At 37.8% G+C, this 19674-nt stretch overlaps 1 protein-coding gene across 8 annotated transcripts in view; it reads right to left on the bottom strand.

Annotated features, from left to right (window-relative positions):
- The window catches only part of EPS8 (epidermal growth factor receptor pathway substrate 8), a 128958-nt gene that overhangs the window by 49889 nt on the left and 59395 nt on the right, over positions 1–19674 (bottom strand). For 7 of the 8 annotated variants that reach the window (XM_030464595.1, XM_030464581.1, XM_030464574.1 and 4 more), the window contains 2 exons: positions 2507–2597; positions 1337–1410 (listed from right to left, as the gene is read on the bottom strand). In XM_030464595.1, coding sequence (XP_030320455.1) covers positions 1337–1410; positions 2507–2568 — 136 coding nt within the window. In that variant the 5' untranslated portion in view covers positions 2569–2597. Of the gene's footprint in view, positions 1–1336; positions 1411–2506; positions 2598–10779; positions 10821–19674 lie in introns of those variants that run through there. The other variant, XM_030464631.1, reaches the window with a different exon arrangement.

Raw genomic sequence — 19674 nt, 5'->3', positions numbered from 1 at the left:
ATCTTTCAAATGGTTTCTATTCCTATCTTAGCTGATTTTTTTTCTAGAAGTGGATCTTCACTCTAGTCTGGCACAGTGCCTTCAGCCATAAAAACAAATCAGGTTCTCCACACCATTCTTCTTTTCCAAGGATAGAAAGCTAGAAGACCTCCATTCTCCTTCACAGGCTTTTAGCCTCATTAATTTCAAAGCAGTTAAAAGCCAACAAGGCAGCCAGTACAACAAAGTTCTTCTCTTATGCTGAGGGGTGAGTAACCAACACAGCCAAACTCAAAGGCTGTCTTCCAAGAGAAAACTGTTCTAATGCTACAAAGCATCCTGCCATTGTCCCCCTAGTTCACTGAGGTCTCTCTCCCAGCCAAGAACCCACCCAAAATAGGAAGAAAGAATGAGTTAATATTAGTTACTACTGCAGCCACTAATCACCATTTTTTGAGCTTTCTGGATCATTAAGCTGCAGAAAAGGTGGTAGACTCAACAAGGGAGAGCAGGCTGAGGTGCAAGGGGTGCTCCACAATGTAAATCTTCTTCTTCCAGTCCTGTCAGCTGCACTGACTTTGAAAAGAGCATTTAACAACATGCACAGATTTACAGCAGAACATCTCTCAGCCTCATTGCTGCTTGTATTTCCATTACCAGCAAAGCTATCAGCAGGATGTGTTCATAGTGGAGGTGGACAGCCAGGAAACGATGCAATTTGGCTGGCAAGGAACATGACTACATTCTGCCTCCACAGTGATTTGGCCATGAGCTAAAGAGTAGCATATATAGCCAAGGCAAATACTAGCATCTGTGGTTGGCAAGTGCAAAAACCTTTAGGTATTTATAAGTAACATCACATTTGACAGTCACAAAGCCTATTGAAAATATTGTGCCAAATAGGGATTCAAACCTGTTACGTCAAATCTAGCCTCCATACAATCCTTGTGTCAAACAAGAATAATATTCTAAATTATTTTTCTGCTAGCAGGGAATAAAGGTGGGGAGGCACGGGGAGACTCATGAATCAAACCCATGACACAGCTAGGTCCCTGAATGCTTTTTCCTTGGTACATACCTTAGCTACAGAATCACTCAGTTTTTTGAGACATGATTTATATATTCCTGCCTTAAAAATTAGCAGGTGGGAGTTCTCCACTTAGTAAACAATAACATTTTCTAGAGAGCCTTAGAGTAGAAATAAAACCACTTTGTTCTTTAATGTTGTTTATGTACACACATAAACCTCTACATACACACAGATATGTATGCATAAAATATCTTCACTGTGACATCACAATCCATATTCAAACACACAATTTTAAAATAAAAGTTTAGAGAGTTTATGCCAACTTACCATAAAGGGCTTTTGCACTTGTTCTTGAATTCTGCTCCCTCTCCACCTGACCAAATGTTGGGGAACCATAGCCACTGGAAGAAAACATTTCTGGTTAACTTCTCTAGAGGTTTATTTCCACACAGAAACAGGCAGTGAAAAAAACTTTTTCCCTTATGTAGGACTACATGCTCCTATAACATTACTAATGGAGGTAATGCTACTTGATATTTATTGCACCCCATGAATACAACAAAGTATGACTGACAGGCTGGAGGTCTTTCTGCGCTCTGTTTTGTTGCATTAATACCACAAGATGCACTCTGAGGGTGTACTATACACACAGACACTACCACACTGTAAGCAGTAAATACAGATAAAGAACTTTAATAATAGAGACTATGCCAAAGACTTGGTAGGATTTTGATTTTTTTTTCTGGCATACACAAGTGTTAATTACTTTTAACAGTTTTAGCTGCTTTTTCTTAAAGACTTAAAAGGACTACCATTGCCTACAACAAATAAAAAGGTAATCCAACTTCCTTCTAGTGCAACAAGAGGAATGACTCATATACAAACTCACTTTGAAGAGACAACAATATGAGAAACAGCTGACAGCACAGATGCTTTGTTCCATACAGAAATTTGTGTTCTTTGGCATCAGATTTAGATCAAATCTCTTTGAGCCTAGTGCCATGTTTCTGACACAGGGAGCACCCTCCTATGTCAGGTAACATTTTCAGGTAACAGTTGCTCAGTACTGTTTACCAGGAAAAAATACTTTCTCTCAGAGGGGAAGGGCAGCCTCGTCTTTTATGCATAAAAATGCCAAAGTTAGTCTTAAGTGCCAAAAATCTTTTATGCATAAAAACCAAAAGTTAGTCTTAAAATATCTCAGGCACATGAAGAACTCTCCAAGCAACATAGTATGTTATGGCTACAGCTATTTATTCATCAGGTTATTCCATTCAGTAATACATCTTTATTCTTACATTAATATAAACATCAGTCAGATGGTATCTGCCAGTTGTTAAATGGTTTGGAAACTGTACATTCTTCTGCAGAAATTGCCCTTCTATTATTCCAATTGAATCTAATACATATAAGCTCTATCTGAAATGAAGCTGTAAAGAAGAAAATCTAACAACTATTTTTTGTGCATATATGGAAAAATCAAAGGCATAAGCTTACTTCATTTGAGGAAAATAACTTCCATATCCACCGGGAGGGGTGTTTGCTATGTGTCCATTCATTCTTACTGTCACTTACTGAGGGAAACGATCTGGGAAAAGAAACAAGAGCATGTGAATTGAAGCCTCTTTAAAAAAGAAGGTTTAATACAGATGTAATACAAACCTAATGAGAAAATTATGATTTAAATGAGAAACGAATTGCATCAACAAGCTCAAGTGTTATTATTTGCATCATGGTGATGCCTTTAAGATCCATTATAGAACTTCCCCCTATTGCAATTTCATAGTTATCACTTCAAATAATTTATAATTCAGTGGGAAAAGCTATTATTATTGATACAACGGTCTTTAGGAATAGCTTTAGAAATAAAAGGCTGATGAAACAAAGTACATCTACTGCAAAAGTGAACGAGATGTTCCAAATGGCAACTTTGATACTCAAGCATGCTTGATTTTAACCCTCAATTAATTCTTTCAAATGAAACTTTTTTTTTTAAATTACCATTTGATACCTATTCTATGAAACTTATCAGCTGAATTGTTAGAAAGATGCATTATCAAAAGAAACCACAATTGTTAGCATAAAAGGAAACTTGGTTAGCTATTGTGGACTAAAAAAAGCTTATTTTTTTTTAAAGCAGCATTTAACATCCTGAAAGTTAGCATGCCAAATGAAACCTCTCATATAGCAGCAATACTGAAAAAGCTATGATGAAACAGTTAAAAGAATGCCTTTTTCCTCTAATAACATACACCTTGAAATTAAAATCAACCCTGGTAATTGCTTTCATAAGCCTGTAAAAAATCAACAAATCTATCCAAAATTACCATGGTCAAACATTAATAAATAATACATATCTGAATATTTTTCTACATATCAGTCATTAAAGATTTCTTTTAACACAGCAAAACAGTCAGAAGTGTGTCAGATAAAATCTGTACCTAACAAAAGCTCCAGGTCCAGAGTAAGCATGACCTACTTTATTGTCCAAGAGCCACCTTACAACCAGCTTATCTTCAGAATCAATAAGTCAACTCATTGCCCCACTTTTAACTCTTCTCCTCCTGTTTGACCAAGAAGCAGTAGCTGACTGACCTACAGTTTCTACTGCATTTCGTAGCCACATGTTCTGCTACTTTCCTCTTTCATGCAAAAATTCAATCACAGTCAATTTCTATTCCCAACTCTCGAGTCTTCTGGTGTTTCAAGAGACGTACAAGCTCCTTTAGGTCTTCTGTACTGAGAGCAGAGTCATTTCTGCACCTTCCTGAAGAACAACTGACATGTCTTACCTACAGTGCAATTAGCAAAGCTACCTAGAACTGAGCTTCATTGCATGCCAGATGCAATCATGTAGAAGCATGGTACTGCAATTTGGCTTAAAATCTCCCTCTTTTTTTTTTTTTTTAATTTTTTAAAATCATTGCTTGCTCCTTGCAAAATGTCTTTACTGACATACCCATACTTTACTTCCATTCCTTCTGCACATCCCCAGCAGCATATCATGTATCCAGCTTGGGAGCTTCTTTGGCTGCTGTAACCCACTTTTTATAGAGTGCAGTACTTAATAGCTGTCTCCAATAAATTACTAGTTGTACTGAGCACTGCTCAGTTCATTAGCAATTACAACCCTTGGGAAGCATCCTGAAATTGTCCTATGACTTGAGAGAATAAAAATATTCATTTTCTCAGCAGAATTTGCCAGGTCACTGTGCACTCCTTGTTCCGTTTCAGCTACGGCACGGACCAGAGCTACTCAAGAGTGCTCCTGTCCAGCTCACACTGCCATTAAGCTCTTCAACACTTCCTATCAGCTATTAATTCTTACAGCTGCAACCATTGTTCTCTTTGTCACCCTACTTAACAGTTTACCCTGTGGTTAGCTTCCTAAGAGCAACCAGATTACAAAAAGCTCATACTAATTATGTCCATTGCTTGTCAGGGTCCCCAGCTTCCTCTGCTTTCCACACACACATTTATTAAGATAACACTTATTTAGAAATTCTCTTTGCTATATCCTTCATCATTTGTGAGGGGTTTTTTTCATAGCTCTATTCATAACAAATTCTGCAACTATCTGCTTCAGAGTGAGATCTGCAAAAAAATTGTCTTTAGACTTCATTTCACTCCCCTGACATCTTAATCTCTTCATTTCTTATTTTTATGAAAGTGGTGAAACATGCATTTTAGTAGAAAGAATGTAATATACCAGAACTTAAAGCTTCAGTCTTTGAAATTGAATAACACATTGAGTTTTAAAGCATCAGTGAAACATTTTCACTTTAGGGGAAGAAAATATGTCTCATGACTAAATACTTGCCCACTGTAAGGCATAACACCACTTAGACTATATTTAAAACGCTTTAAATTACATCTTTAACCAAGTGATAGTGAAAATGTGAAGTCCGAATTTATTCTGCCAAGTAAGCACAAACATTTAGCAAGTTTTAGCTGATAGGCAAACAAAACACCACTTGCTATGTGGCAGTTTAGTAAAGCCAACAATATTTCCTGTTCCTTATGCAATTTTCCACTGTTTTAAAAAAAAAAAAAAAAATCAAATGCTTTTGAAATGCCAAGACAAGTATTTTGACATTACAATCTCCAGAGGCTATGCAAAGCTTCTATCCCTTGGTACAAGAAAACTGCCTGATAAGAATACAAATAAATCTTTTACAGTAATTACTTATAATTAGACCAAATATTTATAACAGCATCAAAAAGCTACTCCTAATTCCCCCAAATTATCAGGCAATTTCATCTTTTTCAACCTAAATGTCTCAAAAAATCTCACAAACCAAACATTTTAGGAAAACCCCTTCCAATTTTTATTAAGTCATGATGGAGAAAAGGGAAAAACATAGAAGGAAGTGCAGTGCTTCGATTATTATTATTTTATACACCTTTCTCTGCTGTATTTCTCATCTCAAATGCTCTTTCATTTCTTACAAACAGTCCTGTAGCAAAAACTCAACCCATGCATGTTGCAAACCCATTGTCATCCAGGAGTCTATTAATAAACTCCACTTCCTCTTTAATCTTCCCTTTCACTTCAACCCAGAAGTTCACAGAAACATACCCTGGTGTCCTAGACTTTAAGATAAACATTCTTCAGAATTAATTATGATCACTCTTTAATAGGTTTTGAAGTATCAACAGTTTACTTGTGAATATGCCCAAGAATGCTCATGACTTACTCAAAATCTTGAAAAGATATCATGCCCACTCTGAACAAGAAATATGTAAGAACAAGAAAACAAAATAAAAATTTGAGAAGAGTAGAAGAAAATAGCTTAAATAATAAAAATAATATTAATATAAAGATAGTTATCTTTCAGTATAATTAAATAAATATTAATATAATATTATTTAAAATAGCAAGATAATAATTATAAATAGGAAATTACTAAAATCAAATAAATACTAATTTATCTTCCCACAATTTCAGGGACTCAAAAAAAAATATTTCACCTAGGACTTCACTGTTGCAATCACTTTTATTTTTTGAAGGGACTCCTGCATATTGATAGTAAAATGCAATATAAATCACAAGGTTCCAGCCATTAGGACAAACCATTTCTGCGGAAAAAATATCTTGATTCTTTGGCAGTCAACAGCTACAGGTGATCTAATCCCAAACACAGGCAGTATTATACTGGCATGCAATATAATTATATCAGTTATAAGTATTAATTTAAAAATGAATACTTTTAACATGCCCAAATGCTAAAATACTCCTTGCCTTCCCCACCTTGTAGCACAGCAGCCTAATGAAAGCAATACAATATGTGTGCAACAAGCTGACACATTAATAACTCACATGCCCTGCTATTTGATTTCCCAGTAGGAGTTTGAAAGGAAATAAAATTTCCCAATTTATTAAACTAATAATAATAAATAAATAAAATTCCTTTTACAGAGGGGCAGAGATATATCATTAAAGAAAATGAGATATTCCACAGACCAATGCTCTTTTCCACTCATCCTGAACTGACCAGTCTCAGACCACAGTATCAGATGAAAAAAAAATAAAAAAATAAAAAAAGGAACATCTTAAATGCAAAAATATTTTAGAAATTAATCCGGAGGCAGAGAGGGAGAAGGATTAAAAAGAGAAGGATGTATGGGAAGGAAAATGAAAGCCAAGAATGGCTAGAACAATAATTATCTAGTGATTAAAAGTGTTATTAGTAACAAGTCATTGTTATCACATGCCCCAACAAGAATTCTTCCCCAGCCAGATAGCAGGCACAGGCTGTAACTTCAGCCGAAACAAAAACATGGGACTGTGACAAGGTAACACTTATCTGCAGCAATCTGACATTGTATCAATGTCAGAAAAGGACACAATTTCTCCACCCTTTCCCTTTGAAAAATATTATGGAAAAAGAAAACCAACAAAATTCAGAGGTATCCATGCTACACTGTAACTCACGATGCATTCAATAAAAATGCTTCTTATTGCTGTTCCACATATTCATTTATGTTTCTCTAGAAAATGTAAAAAGCTCTTTAACTTGATGTGTGATTTAGTATTTTTTATTTACTTCTTCTTGAACCTTTGCCTGTTCACCCACAGGCACCGTCCTTCAAACCCACATTACTCTTCCATCCTGCATTTTTTAATACTCATGACTTCTAACCTCTTTGTTTCTCCACAGAGGAGATTTTTTGGTTATTTCTTCTTCTCTTGCACTTTGATGTTTTGTCCTCTTCTGTTTACTTAGTTGTTCTTAGCACTCTCCTATTTGTAGCTCTGCTCTAGCCACAGATACTACAAATGGGAAACTCCTGTTAGAAAGAGATCCCCCAGGGTCAGATGAAATTACTGTTGCCCTTCAATCTTGGGACTTGCTTCAGACAACAACCAAGTGCAGACGTGAGTTCTGCTGTTCAACATCTTGCCTTGAGATAAACACCACAATGCACATGCATGCATAAGTAAGCACTGCTTTGGAAATGATCACTGGAGTTTTTCCAACCTCAGTGCATTGGTATCAGAATTTCTCTGGTTGAGTTGGCAGCAACCTTCTAGTGTAATGGTTTCCATTAAGTGGACTGGAGCATCCAGAAGCTGGTCAAAGTGATGATGGGGTGAGGGGAGCAGGGGGTGTGTGGAAATAATTGAAGGTTAGACCCTGCAAATGGTGCAGTTTAAAGCCAATCATTTGGACTTCATTCAACAGTGCTCTGGCTGTTGTTTCATTTTGCCATCTGAAAAAAAGCCCTCTGAAAAAAAGCATAGGTGCATGATCCTGTGTTCATGTGTCAGGACTCCAAGCAAATCACATGTAAAGTACAAAAGCAACAGTAACATTATTTTGAAAATGCTGCTACTTTCAGGCCTTCTCTAGCTCCAGAGCAGTTGTGCAGAATGACCATTAGCATTAATTACAATGCACCTTAGTGTATATATATATATATCTGCATTGAGTTTGCATCCTTTGTTTAATTTTCAGTGCACCCTTAAACAACCCTTCTGGTGGGTGCAGAGTTAGCTATATGGTGTTCTTGCTAAAGAAACCTGGCAGTGGGGAGGTGCCCCTCCTCTCCCCTCTGAATTTCAGCTCTTAAAGTCAGCTAAGTCAAACCTCAGAATACTACTTGTCCATTTGTCTAAGGGAGGAGTAGGAGCATTTCAAGAAATAAATGACTGGGAGGCAGAAGGATTTGTAAGTGTATTCACCTCCATAAAGAAGATGAGCTCAATCATCACCTCTTTCTCCAATTTCAAAAAGTATTTTGATTTTCCTTGACGCTTTCTGACACTTTATATTTTTCCTTAGTCCTTCAGTACAAGGAGTAAGTTGAATTCATCAGAAGTATTTTTTTCAGCAGAAGGGACATGATAAATTTATGAGAAACATTGGTGACATAATTATCAAAAGCAGAAGACTGGGTATGATAATGCAAGAGAAGCCTTCAGAACAAAAATTGTTAGCTAGGAGAGAAGTTTTCTGCTGGCAAAACTAAGATTGAAAGTGCCCTTTAAACTTCTTTTTTTCCACTAGGATATTTTCCAGCAATTCACTGTTAAGGAAATATTCTAACAATACAATTAAGATAGGTATCTTTGATTTTCAGAAAGGGGAGAAATACCAAGACCAACAGGAAAAACCAAACGAATCAACTTCAGATGGATCATGTTCATAGATGTAGCTCTTTTTTTAGTTGCCACATTAATGAAGAACCTGCTTGAAAACAGGTTTTCATTCTGGCATGGCAACCTATTTCCATTCATTGCTCTCAGGTCTGGGCCATGATTTATAATTAGCTGTATTGAAAGAAAATAAAACAGCTTAAGAGATACAAAAGCTTCAAAGACTTAAAATCCCAAGTGTAACAAAGCAATCTTAATAAATATGCCAGCACTAAAGCCACCCCTCAGTGCTATTTTTTAATTAGAGAATTAACTACCTCATCTAAGGCAAGATAAGTATTAATTACCAAGATTGGGATAATTATGCAAACCTTGTAGAAAGCATCACCACAGCTGGAAGTCCAGTATCTTGTATAAAAGGAAAAAACAAGCAAACAAAAAAACCAACCAAACATAAAAAACCCAACAAAAAAGCCTCAAACCCAACCAACCAACCAAAAACATACCCTCCCCAAAACCAAACCAAAAACACCAAACCAAAAAAACTCAAAAAAAGCAAAAAAACCCAAAAAAAGCCAAAAACCAAAACAACACCAAAGGAAGTTTGCACATAGTTCAATGAAAACAGAGAAGGCTGTTTAAGGAAGGTGAAAATTGTGTGAGATTTTAAATTTATTTATTAGGTAACAGCAAATTAGCAATACTGAGCTGAAAAGTAAGCACACAATGGAGCTCAACAGAAAAAACCCAAAACCTTTAAAATGAAACTTAATAAATGAGCACATGTTATTCTAGTAATGCTGGTTAACTCTTGAAACTTCCCTATTAAAAAAGGTCTAAATCAAATAATGTGTGAACAAAGCAGCAAATGAAGCTTCATAAGGCTGATATCCAAAAGCTCATGACTTTAGGTAACATGATTTAAAACAACCACCATCAAAAGGTTTTGTTTTTCAAAACTAGAAAAGTTAGTAGAGTGTTCATAGTCTCAGAAGTGATTTAAAATATTTCCTTGATATTTTTTCAATGTACTTGTAACACCATGTATACATGAAAGTATTAAATTAACATGTGATAGCTGGAAATTATTTGAATTAATTCCAAATATAGTCAGCATGGCTCCTAAAACAGACCAAAGTTTCACTTGGCCTGCTCACACAAAACACATAAGAAGCAGAATTTGTCCTCAAAGTTATGTAGTTAGGAATTTGTACTGTAAAGCATTGCCAATATCTATGATATATTTCTAGCTTGGCTCCACAAGCCACATTCACCATTTAAGTGAAGGTGGTTTATAGACACTAACCACTGAAAACTGTATGTTATCTTTAAAATTTATGCTGTGCTACAGGAATCCAATTTCTTTAAAACTCAAGGTCCCTAGAAAATTACTTTGTTTTTAATCCAGGGGGGAAGATGCTGATTCTGAAAGCTGGTATCTACGTTGCCATCCAATCACTCAATTGACCACTACCTCTTGGCTAGCAGGAGACCACATGAGAAGGGGCCTTCCACACAGTGTCCTTACAGCAAGGTAACAAAAACAGGAATTCTGGAAATAAGGCAGTAGAAAAATAATTTTTAGAGAGAAATAGAGACTAATTGGCTCTCAAAGCTATTTTAAGACCTAGCACCAGCACTCTTAAGACTTAGAAACCCTGCTTAGTTATTCCCATCTATGAAAGAAAGCCTGTACCACCATCAGTCAGGAGTGCTAAATGACTGAGATACTCAATTTGATACTCTCAAAAGTACAGCTACTCTGTTGTCTCTGGAAAATAAGCATTGGGGAAATAAATGCAAGTTTGTCTAGGGAATTTTTTTTTCCTTTTATTTTCTTTTACTTAAAATATCTCCTTGAAAATATGCAGGTAATTTAAAATCGCCTCTCACCCCACAGCAGAGTGGAGATACAAGAAGAGCTGTGTGACTTCTTTCCTTGCAAAGAATTGTGAAGACAAATGGCCAAATGGCTCTATAACATACAGCATTTTCCTGATGTTTTGGTTTTGTTTTATTCCCTTCTGAACCAGGAATCTGAAACAACAAACTTCAAGGACAACTTCCCCTTACCTAAGGTTAAAAATAGGCATATGACTATACAGTTGGAGGCATGACCTTGAACACAGCCTACACAGTTCTCAGCACTTTCAGGCACATAATAACTCACTTGCATCCAAACTTGAGCTGTAGCTGCTTGTTTGAGTCACCAAAAATCTCGAGCATCAATTTTTGTTTGTGTTAATGTGCACATAACCTGAAGAGAGCACATTGCAATTCAGCCAGTAAACAAAAGGCACCTTAAACACCTTAAACACCTTAAACACCTGAGCATAACTGCTCAGTCCACACTGGGGTTATAAGTATTCAGCACAAAGTGATTCAAGTGTAAAAGAACTTACTGAACCTGAGGTCACAGTTGAATGAAGTCACTCCCCATTGTGGTATTAACCAGGTACTTCCCTAACTCAGCATTTCTAACGTGGAAGAAAAATTGACTGAACAACAACAGATTCCATAGTTTGTTGGAAGAAAATGAATTTAAACTTTCGGCATGTCATGCCTCTGATTTTCAAGTTTCAGTTACTTATGCCTCTCTGGACAGATTCAATTTTCTCCCCCATCAATCTGGGCCAAGCCCTTCCTTTATACACATTACAAGAACAAACATGTATTCAACTTGAATCAAATTTTTGAGGGGGTTTTTTGGGGGGGTTTTGTTTTTTTGCTTGCTTGGGGTTGCTTTTTTGTTTGTTTTTTTTTAAATTATTATTATTACCTGATCAAATGCAGAAATATTATTTTTTTTTTTTAAATCAGTTAATAATTTTCCATTTCCAAAAGCAGTCTCTAATGTGAATGCCAGGTTTAGCAAGTTACAGGCTTGACTTTTAAAAGTTAAAGTATATACTTTTTAAAATTTCAATGCCCTTGAAATTACATAGTAGATTTCCAGCAAGCATCCAGTGATTAAAGATGATAAAATTAGAAACTTTAGAGAAGATAAATTATAATCAGTACAAAATGGGTTTGGCTCCTATTTCCTCAAATTAAGAAGTCAGAATATTCACATATCTCAAGAGAAAATTGTCCAGGAATCTGTCATTGATGGTTACCAAACCAAATTTTACAATCACTAGAAAAGGATTCTAAACCAGGTATTTTATTGCAGTTTGGTCTTTCGTTGAATTGAAAACATTTTGCTGAGGCATTTCCAATGTCAATTTCTTTTTTTTTTTTAAACTGTTGTCAGATAGGTTCCAAATGGAAACAGTCTGGGACAGGAGCCAAACATAGTCTTTGCTCCTAGGAAGCCTCAGAGGAGTTCTACTTTCTGGAAAGTTCCCGGAGGTTTTGAAGGAAGATAACTTTCAAAAATCTTTTGGAACATGGAATTACTGTTTTCCCCAGTTTTTTCTTATTAGAAGTCTGTATGAAATAAATGTGAGTGGGAAGGGGGAGGGAGGGGAGAAAGGGAAGAAACTAAAAAAGCTGTATGTAATAATGAATTTTGATTTTTTTCAAAGACAGATGAGACTGGGGAAAGTGCACCATTAATTTCCAAGCACTTAAAGAAATGTTCTAGAGGTGATTCCCTCCCAAAAAAATCAAACCAAACCAAACCAAAAAACCAAACCAAAACAAAAAAACCAAATTAACCACAAAAAACCAATGTATCTCTTTGGTACTTCTAATACATGATACTGAACAGAACTGTCAGGCTTTACAGGCTCTACTTCCAATAGCAATGGTACTACCACTAAGTGACTTATGCCTTCAGTTGCAATAGGAAGGACTACCTGTAGAGATAGTCCTTAAAACAATAAATGTTACCTTAAGAACTATCTTCCATAAGACCCTTATCCTCCTGGCTACATCCATGTGGCTAAAAAGCATGTAGATCCCTGCAAGAGATGTTGGAGAGAAGGTATCCACAGAAAAATTTTGAAGGATGAAGGCTTGTATTTATTGAGCCTTTCTTCCACATTGTATGCAACCAAGAAATTCTGTAAAACTTCACTTGGTCCTCATCAACAACATCTATAAATTTTGTTTATAGAGCTCTGAGTTGCCTACATTAGGATACATTTTCTGTTTGATGAGATTGAGAAGGATATTTTTTCTTTTCCAGAAGCCACACCAGATAAACTTTAAACTCAGTTCCAAAGGAAAAATATTTGTCCTACACAAAGCCTCCATTCAGAGTCCCTGTTTTTACTACAGTAAGAAAAATAGCTGTGTCCTGGATAATTTGTTCATGTACGCCAATAAAAGCACACTGGATTAGAGCCAAGCACTTCTAGCAAGCACCCAAAGACTTCTGAAATTCTATGAAAAGCAGAAGTTTCTTTTCCTTACTTCTTATCCTTTTTCGATTTGTGATTCCCACTACTTATTTCTTGTTTTCCATCCATATGTCTTTATATTACTGTAGGAAGCAACTAAAAGAGGAAAATAAGGCTAAAAATAAAAGCAAAGCTTCTAAAGATCATCTTTATAAAAAAAAAAAAACAACTTTCCATTATCTTTAGACAATGTTAAAATATTAAACATATACCCTTTTGAACTCCACCAATTAAAATGATACAAGACTAGAGTATATTCATGTTTTAAAGGTATCAAGTATTAAGAAGCATAATTAGGAGGCACTAACAAAGACACTTAGGTACCAATGCTTTCATGAAGGATTTTGATCAATATACTTGCTGTTTAACCTAGGACTGATCTAGAGCAGAGCCAAGGCACAAAAGAGCCTCAAGACAATTCTCGGGAAGCTATTCAGATCGCAGCAGCATTTACCATGCACATTTGCTTCCCCCAAACCCTACTTTTCTCCCAAACAATTTCATTAACAATCACAGAAAAACAGGATGAAAAGGAAAGAAGTCATCTCCCATCCTCAAGGCAGAAGCATCTGTGCCAAGGTACCTCCCAAAAGGTATTTGCCCAACTTTCTTCTTGGGCCACGAGTGAGAAGCTAAAACCAAGCCTGGGGAAACCTAGGGGCTCATTAGCTTTACTCTGAAATAAGTTTTTTCTCAATAGATCACCTAAAGACTGTTGTTGCAATTTAAACTCACTTGATACTGCTTCTGTCCACAGTATGCTCCAGTAAAACAGTAGGCTCTTAACTTTAGAAAGAGAAAAAATTGTAAGTACAACAGGCATCCAATCAGTGTTGAAATGGACTTAGAAAAATACCTTGTTCCTCAGTCTTGTTTGGTAAATAGCTGACTTACTGCTACCTCCTCTCTCTTTTATAGCTTATCACTCACATCAACACTGAAATAGGCCTACAAGGATGTTGTCTCATGTGTATCATCTGGAATGTTTTTCCAGCTAAGCAATCCAAAGTAAGCAGACATCAACCTCTATTTTCCCATAGGAGCCCACATGACAAGTTTCAGGGGGAACATTATTATAGTTACTTCATCTATATATTATCTTTCCTTATCTCAGTATTTTTCTAAACTATATCTCTTTGCTTCTTCAACTTTGTATGACCTCTTTTCTTTCCTCATATTGTTTAATACAGCCTTATGCTTTCCCCCTCCTTTTCCTTTTGTCATGCTCATCTACAGCAGACTTTCTGACACAAAGTAATTAAAAAAACCCAAAATCCAATTACAGCCTCAAAAATCACTCTTGATGTTGTCCCAGGCCCTTGAGACAGGGACTCATCTTGCCATCTGCATCACCACTGTACTTTATCCCCTGTCTGATCAGGTTGCATGGCCACTAAGATAATTAACACTGACAGTTGTAAATATTGTCTTTTCCAATGGAGGTAACAAAAATGTTAGAGCTGGTTATTGGTTCTTTTTGTGAATGGATATGCTAATTTATGTCTCCCAGTGACTGCTGTAAGCTTTCTGAAAACTCAAGTCATTCACAAACAGATTTAGGTGAAATGGCAGAGGCAATTACTGCTCTAATTGCCTATGCCTTCTTTCTGCCTTTACAAGGATGCAAAAATGTGACAAAAATCTCAACTTCTCTCTAGAAGTCAGAGATTGAAATCCAGCACAACAAAGCAAGCTGCAGCTTGTGGGAGTAGAGATTATGGTACAAATAAAACTTAGCACAGGGATAAGGCAGTTCACCAGGACAGCAGGATTGTTATCAGATGCCCCATCTTTATACCTCCACAAACAGTATAGATGGACTACAGGCTACTCACACATGGGTTAAAAATTTTCCTCTTAAACCAAGCAGGTAGCCCTTAAGAAACTACCTACCCCTAAACTGGTACTCTCCAAAAAAACCTGCTGAACAGGAACCTGTTTCCCATGTTTCTCAGCCACTTTCTTATGCTCTAAAGAAGTAGACCACAACATCTTTTTCACTCTCCTGTTCCCTCCAGACTTACCTTTACTGCCACACTATCTATCCATGTCTTTCCTCACTGACATGCCAACCCAGTTTTATTGCAAATCCATGGGAAATTTTCACAGAGTGCATCCAGCAGCACAAACCAGTGAGGATTTTGACTCAGAGGTGCTGTGTGTCCTGCTGCTGCAGTCTGCAGCTGGACAGTGTCTGCCAGACAGCAACACAACAGCACCTGGTGTTCATGAATCACCTCTGACCTGGTCTGAAACACTACTTTTTATCCCTACTTTTTGCCACAAGCAAGTCAGAGAGATGCAGCTGACTCCTCAAGTGAGATGAGAACTGTGACACTCCCACCTTCCACCCCAGTTTGTGTGCTGATCAGCCATCCCACAGAAAAATGGTCCCAGGGCTTCAGCTGCTCAGGTGCAAGGAGGACGTGGGTGAGGGCAGATCTTCAGCTGGACCTCGAGCTGGTATTTCACAGAACCATAGAATGGTTTGGGTTGGAAAGAACCTTATCATTTAGATAAGAAGAAAGAAAGAAAGAAGAAGAAAGAACCTAGATCATCTACTTCCAACCTCCCTGCCATGGGCTGGGACACCTATCCCTAGAGCAGGTTGCTCAAAGCCCCATCCAGCCTGGCCTTGGAACACTTCCAGGCAGGGGGCAGTCACAACCTCCCTGAGCAACATTTTCCAGTGTTTTACCACCCTAACACCAAAGAATTTTTTCCCAATCTCTAACCTAAATCTGCCTTCTTCCAGTTTAAAGCCATTACCCCCTATCACTGCATTCCCTTCAAAAAAGTCCCTCCCTAGATTTTCTGCAGGCTCCCTTCAAGGAGGGGTGGACTACAAGGCTGCTACAAGGTCTTCTCTTCTCCAGGCTGAACAACCCAAGTTCTCAGCCTGTCTTCATAGGAAAAGTGCTCCAGCCCACTGATCATCTTTGTGACCTTCCTTGGGACTTGCTCCCACAGCTCCATGTACTTCCTATGTTGGGGGTCCCCAGAAATGGACACAGTACTCCAGGTGGGGATCTCACAAGAACAGAGCAGTAGGGGAGAGTCACCTTCCTCAAATTCCTGGGTTTCTTTTGATGCATCCCAGGACAGTCAGCTTTCTGGGATGCAAGCACACATATATCCAGCTAATGTTGAGTTTTTCATGAATCAACACCTCTAAGACCTCATCAGGCCTGTTCTCATTTTAGCAGCAATCTGCCATGCATAATACTCAGACAATGTTCAGCCCTGCAAAGCTGTTTTTATAAATACCCAAATAATAGCTGGGGATGGTCTGTAAAAACCTCTGGAGGCAGAGATGCCCTAAAGTAAGATCTGAGTTTCTTTTTCCCTGACCTCCCTCACTATGGCTGCAAGATTTGGTCCCAGGCAGCTCTTCTGGTGTGGCACAGCTCCACATCCCACCAAGCCACCTTCCCCAGAAATGACCCTGCAGGCCACCCAGTTCACCCACATGAAGCTCATGGCTCTTCCCCTCATCAGCTGCACTGGGGGGGACTCATGGGAGTAAAGCTGTTAATTGGGATGTTGCATTATTATTATGTGGTGGAAATAGATGGGTCAGCAAGTCATCCACTGCCCATGCAGAACAAGGTCAATACTCCTAGTCAAAGGTGTTGGCACAGTTAATATTTAGGCAAGCTGGCCAAGCCAAGTACCTTCGTGCCCTGTCTTGAAGGCAAAACAGCATGGCTGGAGTCCAGATAACTGAAGGTGACATTTAAGCAAAATAGATATGCAAAAAAAAAAAAATTTTCTTCCTTTGCCATTACTCAGCTTTTGTGACTCAATACTTCTGAGCACATGTAAATCTCAGCCAGTGCCAGCCCCTCAGGTGATGTTAGCAGGAGATATATGCACCTATTTTCTCAAAATGAAGTTAGAAAAAAAGCCAGACTAGTGAGGTCAAGTATTACAGAAATAATAAAGTGAAAAGGCCACTAGATTCAACCCTTTCCCTGCTCCAAGACTCTTCTCCTGAGATGAGCTTTCTGGTTTTACTGCAGGAGCAGCACCTCCTGAAAATCTTACACCCAAAGGAAAAAAAAAAGTGCAGTTCAGATACAAGAAAATCCTTCTGCTAGCAGAAATGTAGTGCTGAAAGCATAACTATGCTGCCCTTCCCCTCCTGACCACACACCCCTGCCACACTTGCACAGCACTCCTTCCACCCAGGAGTTTTTCTTCTACCTTAGGGGGAATCCTCAGTTTGTATTCTTACATCAAGCAAGAGGAAAAGTGCACAGGGCTTCAGCTGTCAGCCTTCAGAATTGCTAAAAACTATGCTCATTTTGTAAAAATACAGAGAACTAATTATCCACGGATAGGGAGACAGATCACACTATTTTAGGCTCAAATAAGGGCATCTGTGGGCAAGAGCCTCAAAACCCTTTATCTTTTCTGAAAGATCAAGTCCCCTTGCCCCCATCTCCCCCACTGTCTCTTTTCCCAGTAAAGAACATGTACAGCTTGGTTCAGAAAAAGTCCCCAGAATATTTGGATGGTTCTGCAAGCACAATACTAGAAAATCATATTTTGGGGGAAGGGAGGGGATCCAATATTCTACAAACAGGGAGATCCCAACTGATGTCCTAACATCTTCCCTGTAGCCCAAATCCATTGCCAAGTTTTAGTATTTCTTGGCAGATGGCTGCATCTCACAGTGCATAGGGCTTTCCACTCCCCAGCATTGAATGGTTTCATGTCAGCAACAGAGGCACAGGCATTGGCTTCCCAAGCTTTGCAACCAGTTCCCTTCACACCCGCATCACCAACAGCATGGCCCCACTCTCTTGCTTAGGCTTGGTGCAGTCTGGAAGCTGAAAAGATGCTAAGCATCCATTTTCCTTGTAACTTTGAGCAAAGTGGCATTGCAGTCCTCATGCACACAAGCAGAGAGCTCTGGATTGTCACGAGCAGGACAAAGCACTCCAGAACATGAAACCAGCACCAGTGAGTGGTCCTTCAAAATTCTGGGCACATATTGTGCAGCCTCTTCATTCTTGCTAATGGAGTCTAACACACCAAACTGTGGCAGATGACACTTCAAAAGGTTAACAAATAAGTTTTTAGCCACTATAAATTGCCCTTACTACAGAAGATAGTAAGGCTGTTCTAATGAGGGTGGAGGTACTCTCTTGGGCTTGCTCTTCAACCAGAAATATGTATAATGTGATGTCATGTAATTTACACTTCCCTAATACTAGGCTGCTCTCATCCAACGTACCTCTGCTCCTCATGTTTTAGTGTACTCCAAGGGGATATTATCCAAGAGGATAATACACATGATGCAGAAAACTAGCCACATGCAATATAAAAATTAATGCCAAACTGACTACAAATACATTTCCAGAGATGATTTCCAAAGCTGTCCAAGCAGAGTAAAGGAATGGAAGAAAACTCTCACTCCTGACTCACACTGTTGGCTTGAAACTGGGGTGGTTTGTCCCTCAGAAATGGCATTTGGACACCCCCCTCCTCAGAAGCAGAGTGCTGCAGAAGTAAGAAACATCCATAGCTCCAGATTTGCGGAACAAGAAAGACTGCACAAAACTTGAGGAATTTGGGACATATTTCAAGCCATAAGACTAACAAAGGAAACTGTAAGCAGTGTAATGTTTTTTTGTGTGTTTTTGAATTATCTAGAGAGAACTGTACCTCTACATTACAATATATTTTGCCTACTGCCCATATCCCACAAGAATGAGAGTCACCTGTGTTGCTCTCTCCCAAGCCCATAGGGAAGGCCTGGGGGAAAACCTTATTTCTGCTTTATTTTTCTTTCTTTTTAAAAATCCTTGTTAAATTTTAATCCCTGTCTTGTTGCACATAGAAAACAGACTCTCAGCATGAGATCGTTAATATAAGCAATACTCAGAGCAGCAGTTCAATATTTAAAATCAAATTTAAAAAGCAGAAAAAAAGTCCATAGGTTTTCCAAAATTCTTGGAAGCTCTCTTAGATGATGTAGATTATATTTACTAACTATTTAGAAGTGAGATGCCAAGGGGTAAAGTCATAACAGTGTACTAAGTCTGAGGCTGTCTGGACACTTAAACAATTATTCAGCATAGATAATGATTACAAGTCAATAATGAGATGAGTTAACTGTCAGCAAAAATTAAAAGAAAACTCTAATAGAAAAAGAGCATTATGAGATGAAAACCAGTCTCTCTCCATTTATTTTTTTTTCATTTCCAGAGAGATTTAGGGAAAGAAGGTGAAAGAACCATGGATCAGCAAGTTGCTAAGCTTCCACTTGCCTTTTTTACATATTAACTTTGAAAAAAGATACCAATTCAATTAGAATCAAAGCACTCACATGCACCAAGATTGTTCTCAGAAGAAAAACATGGTGTAATATTTCTGTGCACAGTAGTGCAGTCAGCTGGACACTTCTGTTATCTTTAACACTCACTCCCAAATGCTTCAGTAAATAATTTATGTCACCACAACATGCTCCTAGGATTAAGTCCCACACTGTAATTTTAATATTGCTGTTCACAGATTGCTCTGCTCAGAACTCCCAAAATATTAGTCTTCCCTGACTGAAAAGCCTAAATCAGGTGAGATGACTGACACTCTTTGAATACTTCAAACATTAAAAAAAAAAAAAAAAAAAAAAAACAACAACGAAAATCACCATGCAAAAAAAAGCCCACAAAAGTTTTAGAAAGGAAATTTACTCTTTTCAGTAGTTTACA

Source organism: Calypte anna, chromosome 1, assembly GCF_003957555.1.
Source record: "Calypte anna isolate BGI_N300 chromosome 1, bCalAnn1_v1.p, whole genome shotgun sequence".
NCBI lineage: Eukaryota > Metazoa > Chordata > Aves > Apodiformes > Trochilidae > Calypte > Calypte anna.
This window is presented reverse-complemented; position numbering and strand designations above follow the sequence as displayed.